This window comes from Heteronotia binoei, chromosome 20, assembly GCF_032191835.1.
Source record: "Heteronotia binoei isolate CCM8104 ecotype False Entrance Well chromosome 20, APGP_CSIRO_Hbin_v1, whole genome shotgun sequence".
Taxonomy (NCBI): domain Eukaryota; kingdom Metazoa; phylum Chordata; class Lepidosauria; order Squamata; family Gekkonidae; genus Heteronotia; species Heteronotia binoei.
The window spans coordinates 26,016,639-26,033,473 of record NC_083242.1 but is presented as its reverse complement, the minus strand read 5'-3'; the positions used below and the strand labels follow the sequence as shown (position 1 = coordinate 26,033,473).

Here is a 16,835-nt window from a genome sequence, read left to right as displayed (position 1 = left end):
CAGCTTTTTCCAGTGATGCTCTTCAATCTGTTTTAGCGATGTTCTCCAACTGTACATGAGGCCAGCAACCAGCTCAGGCCAAACAGAGAAAGACAGGCAGACAGATCCCGTCTCTGGGGGAATAAGAGAACCTGATTGTTTGATGCCCACCGAGCCAATATTCCATATCCTGGCACACACTGGAGGGGGCAGAGAGGTGGTTGGCTTGGTAGTGGCTTGATAAAGGAAGGGTGTCGGACAAATGTGAAAAACAGGAACTGCCAAAAAGGCCAAGCGGCTGCCAGAATGCAGAGTCGATGTCTGCATTTCCAGATGTGACTTCAGGCTTTCTCATCAACACCTGTCGGACTTCTCTGCTGTTCCCACCCACACTTCACCCAAAGCATTTGAACACAAAAGCAATTTCCTTCCACCATTTCACGGCAGGCAGTTCTTGACCACCGCAGCTGGCGCAGTGTAGTGATTAAGAGCGGCAGAGAGCCTGGTTTGATCCCCCACCTCTCAGCATGAAAGCCTGCTGGGTGACTGTGGGCCAGTCACGGTTCTCTCAGAACTCTCTCAGCCCCAACTACCTCACAAGGTGCCTGTTGATGGGAGAGGGAGGGAAGGAGGTTGTAAGCCGCTTTGAGACTCCTCAAGCCCTGACCTCGATAGCCCAGGCTAGCCTGATCTTGCCAGATCTCAGAAGCTAAGCGGGGTTTGTCCCTGACTAACATTTGGGAGACCTCCAAGGACTACCAGGGTCATGATGCAAAGGCAAACCATGATGCAGAGGCAATGGCAAACCACCTCTGAACATCTCTTGCCTTGAAAACTCTTACAGGGTCTCTGCCTAACCCAATTCACAGGTCATCTGTGACTTGACGGCAAAAATCGACAACAACAAAAGCAGAGAAAAGCCGGGTTTAAAAACTTCTCCTCCTTCCACAAGACGAATGAGGCTGAGGCATCCATGACTGTGAAAGAGCTGGGGCAATCTCTTAGCAGCAGACGCGGATCTACAAATTGAGGGAGGCAGGCCCTCTGCAAAATATCTAAAAAAACAAACTGGAGAGAATGCAGTTTTGAGAAGGAAAGCTACAGCATGCGGCCAAAGGATCTCTTTTCCTGACCCCCCCCCCCTCTTCCCTCCCCTCTCTACTGGCATTCCCAGATGAGGAAATCTGGGGGAGAAGAGGCAGATGGGATACAAATTAAGCAGCCTTTTGTGGCATGCAGTTTAGGGTTACCCGCTCTGGGTTGGGAAATTTCTCAAGATTTTTGGGGTGAACCCTTGGGGCAGCAGGGTTTGGGGAGGAAAGAGAACCCAACAGGATAAAATACTTTGGAGTCTGCCTCCCACATCAACCATTTTCTCTAAGGGAATTGTCGTCTGGAGAGTAGCTGTAATTCCAGGAGGTCTCACCTGGAGGTTGGGAACACTAACTGCAGCTTCTTCCCTGAAAACTCTATGCACGCACACTCTGCCGCTTGGGCAAAGGTGGAGGGATATAAAGTTGCCCTCCTGGATCAGATCAGAGACCGACTGTGACGGTTGGAGGAGCAGCGACAGCTGACCAATGCAGATGCCTCCGAAAAATCCTCAAAGTGGGGCACAGAGCTTTACTGCCTCCAAACGTGGAGGTTCCATTTTGACGTCAGAGACCATAACCACAAATCTGCCTGATTTCCTTGTAAAGCCAATGAAACGAGCAATCGTCACACCCCGTAGCAATGAGTCCCACGAGCCAATCGCTCTTTGATTGGCGAACCATTTCCTGAGCTCAGGGTTTCCAGAATCCGGCCTGTCACCCAATGTCTAAATTAGGCCCCAACTCTTTGGCCTGACTAGTGCAGGACAGCTTCACCTCTGCCTGCTTGGCACAGAATGCATCAGTAGTTGTGGCAGCTACTCACTGTTACCACCACAACTGAGAGAGGGGAGAGGATTTTGCCGCCTCCGTTGTTAGGCTTGTAGCTTTGATTCCCCACTCCCCCACTTGCAGCTGCTGGAATGGCCTTGGGTCAGCCATAGCTCTCGCAGGAGTTGTCCTTGAAAGGGAGCTGCTGTGAGAGCCCTCTCAGCCCCACTCACCTCACAGGGTGTCTGTTGTGCGGGAGGAAGACAGAGGAGATTGTGAGCTGCTCTGAGTCTGATTCAGAGAGAAGGGTGGGGTATAAATCTGCAGTCTTCTTCCTCTTCTTCTCAGCCCAACCCACCTCACAGGGTGTCTGTTGTGTGGGGAGAAGATAGGAGATTGTAAGCCGCTCTGATTCAGAGAGAAGGGTGGGGTATAAATCTGCAGTCTTCTTCTCTTTTCTTCCATGGAGCTCAGTGGAGTGTATAATTCCGTTTCCTACCATGCCCTTTGGGGTAGGTTAGCCTGAGAGAGACTGACTGGCCTCAGGTCACCCAGAATGCTTCCACGGCACAAGGTGGGATTCAAACCCGGGTTTCCTGGAACTCAGTTCCACATGCAAAGCACAACACACAAGCCAGAACCTTTCTGCATTGCAGTAACAGTGTTCCAGCCACACATCTTGTATTCACAAATTAAGTCACCCACTGCATAGCCTTTGTATTTTTCTCATGGCAACATCCCAGTCTGAAGATTAATGTATCTTATCCCTTCATATGTTTTCATATTCCTGACAGTCAAAATAACAAAGATTCTGTGACCTTTGTTTTTTGCAGGTTCTTTCTTTCTTTCTTTCTTTCTTTCTTTCTTTCTTTCTTTCTTTCTTTCTTTCTTTCTTTCTTTCTTTCTTTCTTTCTTTCTTTCTTTCTTTCTTTCTTTCTTTCTTTCTTTCTTTCTCTTTCTTTCTTTCTCTTCCTTCCTTCCTTCCTTCCTTCCTTCCTTCCTTCCTTCCTTCCTTCCTTCCTTCCTTCCTTCCTTCCTTCCTTCCTTCCTCCTCTCTTCTCTTCTCTTCTCTTCTCTTCTCTTCTCTTCTCTTCTCTTCTCTTCTCTCTCTTTCTTGAACACAGTGACACCAGGTGGCCAGCACCAACATGGTCACCTTTTTAAGACCAGACTGAGATCCACTTGAGCCTCTTTGGGCAAGGAGTGGGTGGGTGATGGGAGATTCCCTAGCGAAATATAATTCCTTTAAATATACAACATGTGCGTTCCTGGAGGTTTGGTGAGGTCTCAGTTCATAGCAGGAAGAGATTTTCAAAACTGCAGAGGACTTAACATAGATTTGCTGAGAAATGTATTGATAAGAAAGCATTATGGGGGGATTCATTTCTTTATTTATTCCCTGTTTTTCTCTCCAACGGGGGCCCAAAGCAGTTTACAACATTACTCTCCACCTCTTCACTTCATCCTAATAACAACAGCCCTGTGAGGTAGGTGAGGCGGAAAGAGTCCCAGTGACCCAGCCAATTTCCATGGCAGAATGGGGATTAGAACCCAGGTCCCCCAGATCCTAGTCTGATGCTCTAAGCACCACTCCAGGCTGGCTGAGTGTTCCCCTGAAGTACAGTTGTGATGAGACTTGCAGGAAGGTTAGTGAACTTTCCCCATGTCAGGCTGAGGGGTGGGGGAGCTGAGGCAGAATGCCCTCCCTGAATCCACTTGGGCAATCACTAGCAGAGGTGAGATTCAAACCAGGGTCTCCAGAATGTATAGGCTGCGCTTGGCTGCTGAGCTGCACCAGCTCTCTGCAAATGCTGTTGATGTCATGTTGCCGGACGGCCAGTTTGGTGTAGTATTTAAGGGCATGGACGCTAATCTGGGAGAACTGGGTTTGATCCCCTGCTCCTCCACGTGCAGCTGCTGGTGTCACCTTGGGTCAGTCACAAGTTCTCCCAGAGCTATTCTTCAAAGAGCAGTTCTTGGAAGAACTCTCTCAAGCCCCACCTACCTCACAGGGTGTCTGTTGTGAAGGAGGGGAAGGGAAAGGAGATTGTAAACTGCTCTGAAACTCCAAGTGAAGGAAAGGAAAAGTCCCCTGTGCAAGCACCAGTTGTTTCCGACTCTGGGGTGACGCTGCTTTCACAACGTTTTCATGGCAGGCTTTTTACGGGGTGGTTTGCCACTGCCTTCCCCAGTCATCTACACTTTCCCCCCAGCAAGCTGGGGACTCATTTTATTGACCTTGGAAGGCTGAGTCAACCTCGAGCCGGCTACCTGAAAACCCAGCTTCCACTGGGGATCGAACTCAGGTCATGAGCAAAGCTTAGGAGTGCAGTACTGCAGCTTTAACACTCTGCGCCACGGGGCTGTGTGAAGAGCCGGGTATAAATCCAATCTCTTCTTCTTCTGGATGGTAGCATGTGGGCTGAGTCAACAACAAAATTTTAAATGGGTGGGTCTGAATGCATGCAAAGATGTCGTGGAAAGCATTTTACACAGGTAAGGGGGCTGCACTGTAAGGAAACCATTCAGAAAGGTGTTTTGACAGGGAATACAGACTATGAGCTTTTGTGAATCACTGCTCACTTCTTCAGACTTAGAACCATAGAATCATAGAGTTGGAAGGGACCTTCTAGGTGATTTTTGCATTGTTTCATGTGTCACATTTAAATGCTCATGCTTTGTTTGAGCTCCATTTGCAGATTTCGGCCATCCAAACCCTCCTGCATTCAATGAAAAGCATTCAATGCATTCAACATCCCATCCAGTCAATTGTATTGACTTATGCTGTGTAACCCGTCTCGAATCTCAGTTAGAAAGTAACATAAATGAAATAAACAAATAACATTTGGGAAGATGGGCAGTCACGTTAGGCTGTCTGTAGCATTGGAAAAGAGCAAGAGTCCAGCAGTCTGAAGAGCAAGGGTCTAGAAGTTCAGTTTTGGGCACCGCATTTTAAGAAGGATATAGACAAGCTAGAATGGGTCCAGAGGAGGGCAATGAAGATGGTAAGGGGTCTGGAGACCAAGTCCTATGAGGAAAGCTTGAAGGAGCTAGGGATGTTTAGCCTGGAGAGGAGGCGGCTGAGAGGTGATATGATCACCATCTTCAAGTACTTGAAGGGCTGTCATATAGAGGATGGTGTGGAATTGTTTTCTGTGGTCCCAGAAGGTAGGACCAGAACCAATGGGATGAAATTAAATCAAAAGAGTTTCCGGCTCAACATTAGGAAGAACTTCCTAACCATTAGAGCAATTCCCCAGTGGAACAGGTTTCCTCAGGAGGTGGTGGGCTCTCCTTTCTTAAAGGTTTTTCAACAGAGGCAAGATGGCCATTTGACAGCAATGTAAATCCTGTGAATTTAGGGGGAGGTGTTTGTGAGTTTCCTGCATGGAGCAGGGGGTTAGACTAGATGACCCTTGAGGTCCTTTCCAACTCTATGATTCTATGGTTCTGAAGAAGTGAGCAGTGACTCATAAAAGCTCATAACTTGCCCCAAATTTTCTTAAGCTTTTAAGATGCTACTGGACTCTTGCTCTTGTCTAAAATTTGGGAAGGTAGAACTCCTGCAGTGGATATGACAACCAAGATGGATGGATGGATGGATGGATGGATGGATGGATGGATGGATGGATGGATGGACATGATGCGCACTCTCTCCATAAAGTGTCTCACAATCAAGTCTGGTTGCCCATCTAGGGCTGCCATAAATGGAGATCTGGGATGGAACGTGGGTAGGGTGGGGTTTGAGGAGAGGCCTCAGTAGGGCATACTGCAGCAAAGGCCACCTTCTAAAGGGGAACTCATTTCTGTTGCCTGGAGATCATTTTGAATCTCTGGAGATCTCCAGACTCCACCTGGATGTTGGCAACCCTATGGTCTCACACAAATGCAGCATTTCCCCTTCCTCTTAAAAGGAATTTCTTTTAAAAAAAAAAATGCTGCCAATCTAGGCAGGAGTTACTAAAGGCTGAAAGTATCCTATTACAGCCAGTCTGAAAATCTGCACATAGCAGCTGACGAAACGTGGCATGTCGGGCTCTTCCAGCTGTTGCCATTCATTCAAAGACTACCTTTGTTTCAGGGAAGTCATAGAAACTGTTACTTTTTACAAGGACACGGATTGGGCCAGCTGCCCGCCTCACAAGACGCAACGCAGATTGAGTCAAAGACCTTCGGCTATGCAATCCGTTGTTTAATGACTCTGGAGGAATCCCGTTACAATCGACTGGATGCTCTGGCCTTGGTGGGCCACGGCTGACATGACCGATGCATAAACGGAGAAGTTAACAATTGGGTATTTGTAAAGCTAAAACAAGGAGTCCCACAGGATTTTTCTTCCCCCACCCCCAGCTTCAGACCAGCTCCCTACTCTTTTCACAGTTTAAAAGACAGATGCATCGAATGCAGATTCAGTCATCAGCATTCCATGCTCCAGGAAGACTGCTGCTTTTTGATTTCTGGTAAAAGTGCCACATGCACGTTTATTATTTTAAATGCTTTTTTTTTGCCAAATTTGTCACAATTTTTAAAGGGTTGTCAGCCAGAGGGAGGCAAGTTTGTGACGATCCACGTGCTAGCCAGTCAACACTAACTGTACGCAACTGGATTCTGCTATCCCCTTGTAGAACTGGCTTATTCCTGTGCTTGACCAGGGAGAGAAATCCCTCGCAATGCCAGCCTCCAGTAAACCAATCCCAGCCCTCCCATTCCGTTTCCCAAAGGGGGAGCAGCCCCCAAGAAGACCATTGACCTACCCTGCACTGTTTGTCCCAGCCTCACGGAGAAGTTGTTGAGCACCTTTCCACTGGTGAGCAAAATCCATACATTGGAAGACCCCCTTTGCTAGTAATTTGCTTACAGAAGTCATAAAGGACAAGCCAAGAATACCGTACCTTCTCTCGTTATCATCAAGGTGGGCGAACAAAACGTTCTTGGAAATGGCCTTTGCCAGGGCAGTCATGGTTTTATAGTCCTTTGGGATCACCTGGAGAAGGGGAGGGAGGGGGAAAGTGAGAAGGAAGACAAGATCTCTTATGATTGGAGGTAATGACGGCCGGTTTAGGTATTTTGAAGGTAGACTGAAGCGTGGCTCCAATTTTAATCCAGGGGGGGAAAAAAACAGATCATGTATTTGGGAAACAACAGATTAATCTAGAACTTTTAAAACCCTATCTGGACTGGTAGTAAAACATCTAATGGGAATATTAAGAGCCGCTGAATAGAAAATAATTAAGTAGCTGGCAGGGCCTCCTAGGGTTTTGTTTTTTGCAACTACATCTTATGCAGCAAGATGCATTAATCTTTTAGGTTGCTGTCTTGAATAAAAGTTGCCAGCATGGTTTTGGTTCAGATACTGAGACAACTCCCTAGGGATCTGACTCCACATTTCAAAACCAGGTTTGGATCACTCAGGGCCTGCACATACAACCACAACCACCTCCATGAGACAGCTGTCACTCGGAATTCACAGAGAGGGTCTTGTGAACACTTTGTATGGACTCGTACAGCCTGCATGTGGTACAGAAGGATGGACATGTGAGCTCATAAATGGCACTCTAACATCAGCCCACACACCATAAGATTTTTTGGATTTATATCCCGCCCTATAATCTGAATCTCAAAGTCTCAGAGCTGTCACAATCTCCTCTACCTTCCCCTCACACAACAAACATCCTGTGAGGTAGGTGGGGCTGAGAGTGCTTTTATAGCAGCTGCTTTCAAGGACAGCTTCTATGAAAGCTATGGCTTACCCAAGGCCATCTCAGCAGGTGCAAGTGGAGGAGTGGGGAATCAAACCCGGTTCTCCCAGACAAGAGTCCGCGCACTTATCCACTACACCATACACAGACCAACTTTATCATACTGTTCCTTTTAAAAATGTATACGCTGCTTTTCCATCTCATTTTATATAGGAAAGCATGTAATGTAAGAATCGAAAGATAAAACAGATTTAAACATCACCTGCATATCATGACATCAGTAAAAGCCCTAAACTAGTAATAATTAAGGATAATTAAATGCTTGCCAAGTGATGTATTTGGAAAAAGTGTTCTACAATTAGGGTACCACAACGGAGAAGGCCCTGTCCAAAGTACACACCCACAAGTTCTGAAACTGAAAGGGCAGAGCCTCAGTACACAAAGTGATTTGTCTGGGAAATGATACTTCAGATTTCTTCAAGTGAGGCCTGAGCATGGGCTCACTCAGCAGCATACGCTAGGCTAGCCATCTTGGATCACAGAGGCTACAGGACAGAGCAGGGGTGTCGAACTCATTTGTTACAAGGGCCAGATCTGACATAAATGGGACTTTGTGGAGCTGGGCCATGCATGTCATAAAATGTAATGCCAGGTAGTAGAGATATAAACTTTATAAAGAAGACAGACAAACACAAAGATATTCTTTTTAACTTAAAATACAAACATGCTACACCACTCCCCAGCAATTATCTTATAGAACATAAACGCTTTCACCACAATGTTGGAGGAAACGTGGTGAGATTGGCACATATATACATTGCTGGATGGACTCCCTAGTAATAAAACAATTTTGGAAAATAATCCTCCAAAAAATAAAAGAAATGGCTGGGGCTGATGCGAGTTGTAGGCAAAAAACATCTGGGGCGCTACCGTTGGCCACCCCCGGTCTAAGCTTTTTGGCACCAGGGACTAGTTTCGTGGAAGACAATTTTTCCACAGACCAGTGTGTGGGGGGTGCTGGGTTTTTTGCTGCCCCAGGCTGCCCCCCCCCCACCCCGCTCATGCTCCATCCCTTCCCCGCTGCTGGGGTCTTTAAATGGGGGTAGGTTAAGGTCACTGACCCTTCCACCCAGGATCTGGGTGGATGAAAGAGGCGGTGCTTCCAAGTGAGGCTGCACTGCCGCTTTCATCCGCCCAGGTCCCAGGCGGGCAAAGAGGGTGGTGCAGCGCCTCTGCCTTGCTTCACAGCCTGGCTGCTAGCAGGCCACAGACAGGTACTGGTCTGTAGCCCGGGGGCTGGGGACCCCTGGTCTAAGCAAGATGCCCAGGAGAAGTTTTAAAAAATTAAGTGACTTATTTTATACCAGGACTCACAGAAACGGCAGCAAGCAAGCACTGTTTAGAGAAGAGGCAGTCCCTCCCACACAAGAGGGGAGAGAAAACAGGGACATCTAAATTTACACTTATTTATTCTATTACTTAGTTGATCCATCAATTACAAATAATAACATAAAACGCAATGCAACCATACACTGTTTCAAGCAGGACTCAAGAAGAAGTAGAAGAAGGCATTGGATTTATATTCCGCCCTCCACTCAAGAGTCTCAGAGCAGCTCACAATCTCCTTTATCTCCCTCCCCCACAACAGACACCCTGTGAGGTGGGTGGGGCTGAGAGGACTCTCACAGCAGCTGCCCTTTCAAGGACAGAGTCTCAGAGCGGCTCACAATCTCCTTTCCCTTCCTCCCCCACAACAGACACCCTGTGAGGTGGGTGGGGCTGAGAGGACTCTCACAGCAGCTGCCCTTTCAAGGACAGAGTCTCAGAGCGGCTCACAATCTCCTTTCCCTTCCTCCCCCACAACAGACACCCTGTGAGGTGGGTGGGGCTGAGAGGGGTCTCACGGCAGCTGCCCTTTCAATGACAACCTCTGCCAGAGCTATGTCTGACCCAAGGCCATGCTAGCAGGTGCAAGTGGAGGAGTGGGGAATCAAACCCAGTTCTCCCAGCTAAGAGTCCGCACACTTAACCACTACACCAAACTGGCTCTCTAAAGAGGTGGCACAGAAATATTTTAAATAAATAAATCATAAAACAACTAATTATGTTTTATGACTTAAATAAATAAATCAACAAACATAATTTCATATGGCAAACCAGCCGAGAAGTTTTCTTGATTGGGCGGTGGCCTTTATTAAGAACTAAAGGGCATTTCTGCCTGCCTTCTCACTTCTTCAGCATCTCTGCCTGGCATGTGCCAAAAGAAGCCATTTATAACTCTTATTATCTGAGAGTCCCTGCAGACCATTACCTTTCTGACATAAGAAACGGCATCTTCTTCGGTGTACACCTCGGCGCTGACTCCCCCTCGCCGACGCCGGACTTTGACCACTGGATTTGGAGGTGGAGGAGAAATCTCGTCATCGTGAGAGTCTGCCTGAGAACCCGATTTCTGCCAAGCCTGGATCTGTTTGCCTTCTTCCTGTGAGATGGAAAGAGAAAGGGGGACGTATTTGTTTACCGGGAACACAAACAAAGCCTGGGGGACCCTGTTGCTGTCCCCTAACTCCAGAATTGGGTTGGCTGCTTCTGCGAGATGCTCACGTCGTTTCTGCCAATCAGACTGCACCGTACGGGAACAAGTCTGTTATTGGGATTCCCAAAAGCAGCTTTAGTCAACCCAGTTTCTATTGGGACATTTTGTCCCCTAATATCATTTCCCCAATAGAAATTACCCCCTAAACAACTCTTAGAGCGGGTGCAGGGGTGGCCTCTGAGCTGAGTGGCCCAGGCTAGCCTGAGCGTGTCAGATCTCAGATGCTAAGCAGGGCCAGTCCAGGTAAATCCTTGGAGGGGAGACCACCAAGGAAGTCTAAGGCTGGTCTGCAGAGGCAGGCAATAGCAAACCATCTCCGTTCGTCTCCTGCCTTGAAAACCCTAATGCCACAAGTCACTGCGGCTTTGATGGTGAAAAGAGGGGCATAAACTGTAATGTACCTTTGTTTTTCTTCCCCAACGGCGCCTGGATTTGTATCAAGAAAATGGTGCAAGAGGCAAAAGAAATTCACACACTCATCCGCCCTTTTTATGCCACTAAGGAGCTCAGGGAGGAGAATTGTTCTTCCCACCTCCATTTTATACTCAAAACGACAACCCTGTGAGGTTAGTAACACTGAGAGACACCAAACAGCTGGCAAAATAGCGGACCGAGGAGATATTTCTTCCCTGTCCTTGCTCCACTTCCTTCCATAATCACTGGCAATCTGGAAACCAAAGGGTTATTTTCTAAAACGACGGTTCTTGAAAATCGTATCCCGTAATTGCACATAATCCTCAGCATGTGTGGATTGAAACGCACTCTGCCCGAACTCAGAGGCACTGTTTGATCAGGATTCCAGTTTCACATTTGACAGCGAGTTCAGAGTAATACGTGGAAGACGCTCTTAAAGAAAGGGAAACCAACTACCAGGGCTTTTATTTCCCTGGGGGAATGTGGTGGAATGGAGTTCCGGAACCTCTTCATGCAAACAAAATTCTCAAAAAAATAAAATGAGAAGAAGAAGAAGAAGATGAGGATATTGGATTTATATCCCGCCCTCCACTCCAAAGAGTCTCAGAGCGGCCTACAATCTCCTTTCCCTTCCTCCCCCACAACAGACACCCTGTGAGGTGGGTGGGGCTGGAGAGGGCTCTCACAGCAGCTGCCCTTTCAAGGACAACCTCTGCCAGAGCTATGGCGGACCCAAGGCCATGCCAGCAGGTGCAAGTGGAGGAGTGGGGAATCAAACCTGGTTCTCCCAGATAAGAGTCTGCACACTTAACCACTACACCAAACTGGCTCATGAGGGGCACCTATCTGTTTCTACTGCATTTCCCTCTTGAGAGTTCCGGCACCACTTTTTCAAGAAAAAAAAAAAGCCCTGCAGATTACCATACAGACCACCACGCCTGAGAATTAACCTGCCTTATTCTGAGTCAGAACACCCAGTTCTTCAGCCCCAATGACTGTTCTCGCTGGCCACAGGCTCCTTTTCCTGTCGTATAACCTGGCGGAGAGTCAAGCTACGCAATACATTTCTTCGCTTGTTTTCACTAGTTTGCCCGTATTTCTTGCAGTCACACAGCAGCTGTGGGGAACTGTTTCTTTAAAAAAGGAGAGCTCAAACAGGCTTAGAATGGCACCACAGGGAGAGGGGGGGGGCTCCTGACTCCCTCCCCCCAACAGTTTTCTCTCATGAAAACCATGTCGGTGGGAGCTGTTTTGCTGCTCCAAGTATCTGTGCATGTGGAGCAGCAGAACTGGTGAAATAATTCCTCCTCCCCTCCCCTTGTGCAGTTTTCACACAAGAAAACTTCTAGGGGAGGGAAGGAGGCAACCCTTCTTCCCCCTGTGGTGCTGTTCGCAGTCTCTTTGAAGCAGTTCCCTCCAGCTGCTGTGTGGCTGCAGGGGAACGCGGGCAAATCAGCATAAAGAAGTGACAAAATGTACTGTGTAGTTTGCCTCAGAGACCCTTCCAAATGGAGAATAAACACAGGAGAGTCTGCATACAAAGCAAGACTTTTGCTGCAGAGTTATGGCTCGTATGCTTTAGAGAGCTAGTTTAGAACAGGCCCCTGGTTTGTCAAGTCCAGGATAAGCCCCAGCATCCTTCTACAAAAGCCGCATATCTTGCCTGTTTCTCTCCAGGGGCTTCATTGGATAGCTGTTTTTCTACAAAAGTCACACGTTTCACCTGTTTCTCTTGAGAGGTTTCATCGGGTGTCTGTTTTTCTAAGACAGCCACGTGTATCGCCGGTTTCTCTTGAGGGGTTTCTTTGGGTGTCCGTCTTTTTACAACAGTTACATGTCTTGCCTGTTTCTCTTGAGGGGTCTCATGAGGCGTCTGTCCTTTTGCAAGAGCTACATGTCTTTTCTGTTTCTCCTGAGGGGTTTCATCGCGTGTCTGCCTATTTACAAGAGCTACATGTCTCTCCTGTTTCTCTTGAGGAGTTTCATCAGGCGACCGTCTTTTTACGACAGCTGCATGCCTTGTCTGTTTCTCTTTAGGGGTTTCACTGGCTGGCTGCCTTTCATGGTGATCCACATTTCTTGCCTGACTCCCTTTATGGGTTTCATTGGGCATTTGGTTTTCTTAAGAGAGCTTCATATCTAGCCTGTGTCCTTTCAGGGGTTTCAATGGCGTCTCCTTAGCTGCCCAGTCAGGCACATATCTAACACTCTTAAGGAGAGGAACATACCGCCATGTCGCTAAGCGCTCTGTCACGAAACATATTATGATGTCACTGCAAGTCCCCGGAGTTCTCCCAGAATTACAGCTGATCTCTAGTCTGCAGAGAGCAGTTGCCCTGGAGGACATGACAGCTTTGGAGAGCAGACTCTATGGTCTTTGTACTTTGCTGAGCTCCTCCCCCAGGCTCCACCCTCATTCAAATCTCCAGGAATTTCCAAACCTGTATCTGACAACTCAAGCAGAGAGGTATATCTCAAAAAGGAAAGAAAGCCCCCATGAGGCCACCGCTCCTTTCTAGCTGCCCTAATTGATGTCCCCCTGGGTTCCCAGTTTCTGCGCTCTTGAAGCACAGAATAGGATCATAGAGTTGGAAGGGACCTCCAGGGTCATCTAGTCCAACCCCCTGCACAATGCAGGAAACTCACAAATACCTCCCCCTAAATTCACAGGATCTTCATTGCTGTCAGATGGCCATCTAGCCTCTGTTTAAAAACCTCCAAGGAAGGAGAGCCCACCACCTCCCGAGGAAGCCTGTTCCACTGAGGAATCGCTCTAATGGTCAGGAAGTTCTTCCTAAAGTTGAGCTGGGAACTCTTCTGATTGAATTTCAACCCACTGGTTCTGGTCCTACCTTCTGGGGCCACAGAAAACAATTCCACACCATCCTCTATAGGACAGCCCTTCAAGTACTTGAAGATGGTGATCCTATCACCTCTCAGCCTCCTCCTCTCCAGGCTAAACATCCCCAGCTCCTTCAGCCTTTCTTCATAGGACTTGGTCTCCAGACCCCTCACCATCTTCGTTGCCCTCCTCTGGACCTGTTCCAGCTTGTCTATATCCTTCTTAAAATGTGGTACCCAAAACTGAACAAAATACTCCAGGTGAGGTCTTACCAGAGCAGAGTAAAGCGATACCATCTGGATACTATACTTTAGTACAGAGGTGTCAAACTCATTTGTTATGAGGGCCGGATCTGACATAAATGAGACTTTGTTGGGCCAGGCCACATGTGTCATAACATATAATGCAAGGTAACAGAGATATAAACCTTATAAAGGACATCATTTTTTTAAAGGTGCTTTCTTTGTATCTCTCTTGTGAGACCCAGGGAACTGGACAAAGGAAGCTCTAGCTCTTTTCCTCCCTCCCCAGGGGACAAGGAGGAGGACGAGCCTCAGAGGCTTGGCTTAACAGCACTGCTGCGTGATTGAGAGAGCCTGGCAAAGCAAGCTCTCCCTTCCCCCTTCCTCCCCAATGGAAGACCCAGCCAATGGAGAAATAGAGGCTTTGCTCTGTAGCTCCTGTGTGATTAAGCAAGCCTGGCAAAGCAAGCTGTGATGCAGAAGGAAGCAAGAGAGAGGGAGAAGGAAGCAGACTTGCTCGTGGGCCTGATAGGAGCCCTCCGGGGCCTGATTCGGCCCCCCGGGATGCATGTTTGACACCCCTTTTAGTGTGCCCTCCCACCCTCCAGACACCTGAGGACACATGACTGCAGCAATGAAGATGGTCCCATAGTCTCTTTCCAGGTCTTCTCTGCACTGACAAGGCATTTTAGGAAGTGCGTGTCTACCAAATAGGATGAGCGGAGGAGGGAACAGCTCGGGTATTGACTGCAGACATGTGGCTAATTATCATCTTAATCAGCTGGTTATATTTACACAGGAAATGAGTTATGGTTAGCTCATCGGTGGTAACATGAGAAAGAGTAGGGTACACGAAACGGTTGTCCTAGTTTAATGGCAGCTGCCCAAAACTTTAAGAGCTTGTAAGAAAAACACATGATTAATATATTGGTTGCCAGTGATTCTTGTGCCCATCTGACTCAATCAGCCCCTGATAATGCTTTGGAGCAGTACCAGGAGTAATGTAATGATATAAGCCATCTTCCAAAGAATGGTGCAATGAGTTCCACATGCCCAAGGAGACTTTGGGCTTCTGTTGTCCAATAGCCCCCCATACAATATTTTCACCTCTTTCCATAATATAAGAGTACAAATTAAATTGAAAGTAGTCCATTCAGGACAAAAACTCTCTTAGCAGGAGGAGGAGATTGGATTTATACCCTGCCCTTCACTAGCCAAAGGAGTCTCAGAGTAGCTTATAAATCTTTCCCTCCCCTTCCCACAACAGACACCCTGCGAGGTAGGTGGGGCTGAGAGAGCTCTCCCAGAACTACTCTTGAGCAGAAGAGCCGGGAGAGTAGTCATGGCTGACCCAAGGTCACATCAGCAGGGGCATGTGAAGGAGTGGGGAATCAAACCCGGTTCTCCCAGAGAAGAGTCCGTGCACTTCACCACTACACCAAACAAGCAGACGCCAGAGATTGAGCCTGGGGCCTCCTACATGCCAATCAGATGCTCTACCGCTAAGCCAGGACCTATCCCTAAATGAAGCTGCCTTACACTGAGCCGGACCCCTGGTCTAGTCAAGTCAGTCTCGTGTTTGCTGACTGGCAGCAAATCTCTACGGTCTCATGTCTTTCCCATCACCTGGGATTGGGGCGGGGGGGGGGGCGGGGAGGGGTACAGCTGCCAGATCCAGGTTGGGAAACTCCTAGAGATTTGGGGATGGCGCCTGAGGAGGACAGGGACCTCAGTGGGGTACAAGGCCAGAGAGTCCACCCTCTAAAGCAGGGGTTCCCTCCCCAACCCCCGGGCCATGGACCAGTACAGGTCCGTGGGCTGTTAGCAACCGGGCCGTGGAGCAAGGCAGAGGTGCTGCACCTCCCCTTTCACCTGCCTGGGGGGAGGCAGCCTCATAGCTAGGCAGAGCAGCCCCGCCGTCCCTTCTGCTCCTCACCCAGGACCCAGGCGGACAAAAGAGGCAGCACGGCCTTGCTCTGAAGCACCACGTCTTTCATTCGCCTGGATCGTGGATGGGTGGAAGGGGCAGTGCAGCAGCAACCTTTGCCTTTCCCTTGTTTAAAGACCCCCTATGGGAGGGCAGGGGTGGAGTGGGGAGCAACCCGGGGTGGCAAAAAACCCAGCACACGCCCACGCCAGCCCATGGAAAAACTGTCTTCCACGAAACCGGTCCCTGGTGCCAAAAAGGTCGAGAGCCGCTGCTCGAAAGCATCCATTTTCTCCAGAGGAACTGATCGCTGTAGTCTGGAAATAAAGTGTAATTCCGGGGGGGACTGGCATCTCTATTCCCAGCCTCTTCAGTTAAAAGGACCAGGAAACAGGTGATGGGAAAGACCCCCGCTTGAGACCCTGGAGAGCTGCTGCCGGTCTGAGTAGACGATACTAATCTTGATGAACTGAGGGCAGTCTGATTCAGTATGAGGCAGCTTCAAGTGTTCATGGATCCCTCAAGATAACTGAAAGGAAGCCCTGAACTTAATATCAGTTTGGGTACTGTTGTAATGATGGAAAGCCAAGGTATCAATCTTCCACAAATACATAAATCCATGCTCTAGATTCTCTTCCCCATCCTTCAAATTCCCCCAAACCCCATGGCATGCATGCGCGTAAAAGTCTCCCTGGATGCCACAAATGTGTACCGATATATATATATATTTAAAAAAGCACAATGCAATGGAAACTTTCCCAAAAGAAACATGTGACTGTTACCATACCTCTAGAACTGCAGTTAAGGATCGCTGCCCAACAAAATCAACCATGCTTCAGGAACTGCAGACCCCAGAAGAGCAGATGGAGAGGAAGCCCCAGACTCATCTGCTTCCGACTCAAGGGTTTTTTACGTGCACCTTGCGGGCGCCTGCCAAACGCCCGTAAGGCACGTCATCTCGAAACCCTCCAGTGAGAACGAATTCTACAACGGCTCCCAAATCCACACAGAGACTTCACAATATTTGGAACTCAGCTGGCTCAAAGCAGTCGTCAATAAACACACAGGGTCGGTGGTTTTTTTCCCTTTTGCCCTTCCAGACACTCCGACTGCGGAGCTGAGAATCTATCTTGTTACGAGAGAACTCATCTATTTTGTAGATCGACGGTTGCATAAGTGCGGAGACAGATATTGTGCATGTGCGGAGACGGCTGTGTTCTGACACTGCTACGTACACACAGCAATTATTTCCACCACAAATGATTCCCATTCAC

The 16,835-nt window shown here is 48.3% G+C and overlaps 1 protein-coding gene across 1 annotated transcript in view; it reads right to left on the bottom strand.

The window, feature by feature from the left end:
* Nucleotides 1–16,835, bottom strand: part of PRKAR1B (protein kinase cAMP-dependent type I regulatory subunit beta) — a 166,102-nt gene that overhangs the window by 117,064 nt on the left and 32,203 nt on the right. Inside the window, exons 3-4 of the mRNA XM_060260551.1 lie at nucleotides 9,852–10,022; nucleotides 6,734–6,825 (exon numbers count right to left, since the gene is read on the bottom strand). Of these exons, the coding sequence (XP_060116534.1) occupies nucleotides 6,734–6,825; nucleotides 9,852–10,022 (263 nt within the window). The remainder of the gene's footprint in view (nucleotides 1–6,733; nucleotides 6,826–9,851; nucleotides 10,023–16,835) is intronic.